Genomic DNA, 2423 nt, shown 5'->3' with positions numbered 1-2423 from the left:
GGGGGGGGCGGGGGGGGAGGAGGAGGAGGAGGAGGACGGGGGAGGAGGAAGAAGACTTCAGGTCATTCAGCAGGAAGCCAAAGAGAGAAGTTGACTGAAAGAGATTAAATTGTTAGAACTTGAAGAGGACAGAATCTCAGTCTGAGGACGAAGAGGACAGAATCTCAGTCTGAGGACAAAGAGGACAGACGGACGGCGGCTCTGTCTCGAGCTTCACTTTCCCTCCATGAAGCAGAAACCTCTGTAGGCTCCTGTAGTCCTCTGTCCAATCACAGCCCGGCGTCCTTGTTGTCCTTTAGCGGGACGAGCCGGGGTCACGATGCCGTCAGTCGTGTTTCCAGGCCAGCAGGACTTCAATCAGAGGCCTGCCGGGCCGGAGACACTGTTTACCTGAAACCTCCGTGTTAATTACAGCAGCGGAGCGGCTCGGAGGGAGGCCGTCCTTCACGCTCGCCATCACACATTTACACAACGCCAGGAAACACTCGGGTGTTTGTGCGTTTTACAACAGGACGGAGCTCAACTTAAACAGATGATATGAAGAAACCAGCTGAGGCTCCGAAATCTGTTTCTAATTAAGATTTTGTCACTTTTACCTCATGAGGACCAATGAAAAGTGTCCTCTCTGTCCTAAAGAGGCCGGAGTTAAAAATAAATCAACGTTTCTTTTAAATGAACGATAACAAACTCAGCAGTCGGCTCTCCCACTGAATGTTTCTGCTTTCTCTGCCTCCATCAAACGACCTCGAACAAAGTTTCCTGCTGGTTTCAGGCAGACGGCAGCGGGAGGCCGTCACAGCCAATGAGGAGCCGGCGCTGCGTCCCAGACGGTGGCGATGATGGGATATCGCCATGGGAACGGCGGTGAAGAGGGTGCTGTCTGTTTGGGGCCAGTTTGTTTGGAGACTGACGGCTCTCTGCTGTTCAGCAAACAGTCACACACACACACACACACACACACACACACACACAGAGCTGATGAAGCTCTTTTTGTTTCTGATGAACTCACCATGACGGATGAAGCTGTGACGCTCCTCGTGTCGTCCTCCTCGCTCTGAAAAACACAACAAAGTTTGAATCTTTTTATTAAAGAGCTATTCTTAGACATCTCTAAAAATCAGTTTAAATAATTATTAATAAGAATAAAAAATGATTTGGTTTCAAACTGGTTTCAGATTAGGATCTAATCTGGTTTCAGATCTGGATCTAAACTGGTTTCAGATCTGGATCTAATCTGGTTTCAGATCTGGATCTAATCTGGTTTCAGATCTGGTTTTGGACTGCAGGTTTGACACGGTTCTGGTCTGTGACGTGTTTATGAATGGTTCTGGACCGGTCCATTCGGTGGGTTCTGGTTCTTATAAGACCCAGATCCTTCCTGGTCCTCCTGATGAAGGAACCTGTCAGACTCACTCCGAGGATTGTGGGTAATAAAGGATGAAACTGTCGTCTGTTCCCTGCGGCGCTGCGCCCGGTGTTCTGATGGACGTCAGTGGTCCCAGGAGAGGAAGAGGAGGAAACATCTCTTCATCTCCCTCGTTAGTAAGCGGAGACACTCTGAGGCGTCTCGCTGACTGACTGCAGGAGTTAAAACACAGAAGAAGAAAGACGCTGAGATGAAACCTGCTCAGCTGCGTCTCCGTTTATTTATTTAAAAACAAGAAGAAGCTTTGATTTGAGTAAAAATTATATGTTTAATGTATGTTTATTAGATTTATTTTTACCGAACATTTTAAATACATTTGTAACTATTGACTATAAAATACTTTACCTTCACATCAGAAGCTGGAATTTATTGAATTTAAGTTTTAATATAAAAGGATAGACTGTAGTAAAATATTCTAATATTGTAGTAAAATATTCTAACCTAGGACCAATTATTAAAGTTCATTAAATGAAATGAAGCCATTTTAAATAAACATTAATATAGTTTTTAAAGATTTGTTTTCCTGAATGAAGAATTCTCTCTTCACAGTGTTTATGTGCTCTTAGAAAAGTATTTTAGAGAAAACTTTAAAGTTTTTTTACTGAGTGAACCGTTTAAACTCAGGAGGGGAGACGGACCAAACAGAACCAGGACAGAACCGGGTCAAAACCGGGACAGAACCAGGACAGAACGCTACAAAACCTCCTCCTCCTCCTGCAGAAGGAGGAAGAGGAGGAGGTTTTGGGTTTGGACTCATGATGAGCTGACAAACAGGACCCTGACTAAAATCAGTGAAGATTAACTTAAATTTGTTTTAATACTTTAATTATTGATCACATTTTTAGATTTATTTTATGGATTAAACTCAAAAACACAGATTTACTGAAACATCTGCTGCATTTGAACGCCTCATTTCTGGTAAAAACTGATGAGTTTAAACATTCTGACCTCCTCTTCCTCACCATCCTCATTTGTCCTCCTCCTCCACCTCCCCCCC

At 44.0% G+C, this 2423-nt stretch overlaps 1 protein-coding gene across 3 annotated transcripts in view; it reads right to left on the bottom strand.

Annotated features, from left to right (window-relative positions):
• Positions 1-2423, bottom strand: part of LOC108250118 (NOTCH regulated ankyrin repeat protein) — a 22372-nt gene that overhangs the window by 11143 nt on the left and 8806 nt on the right. For all 3 annotated transcript variants that reach the window (XM_025002444.2, XM_025002445.2, XM_017439844.3), the window contains exon 3: positions 1010-1054. In XM_025002444.2, coding sequence (XP_024858212.1) covers positions 1010-1054 — 45 coding nt within the window. The remainder of the gene's footprint in view (positions 1-1009; positions 1055-2423) is intronic.

The sequence above is a fragment of the Kryptolebias marmoratus genome, linkage group LG11 (assembly GCF_001649575.2).
Source record: "Kryptolebias marmoratus isolate JLee-2015 linkage group LG11, ASM164957v2, whole genome shotgun sequence".
Classification (NCBI taxonomy): Eukaryota; Metazoa; Chordata; class Actinopteri; order Cyprinodontiformes; family Rivulidae; genus Kryptolebias; species Kryptolebias marmoratus.
This window is presented reverse-complemented; position numbering and strand designations above follow the sequence as displayed.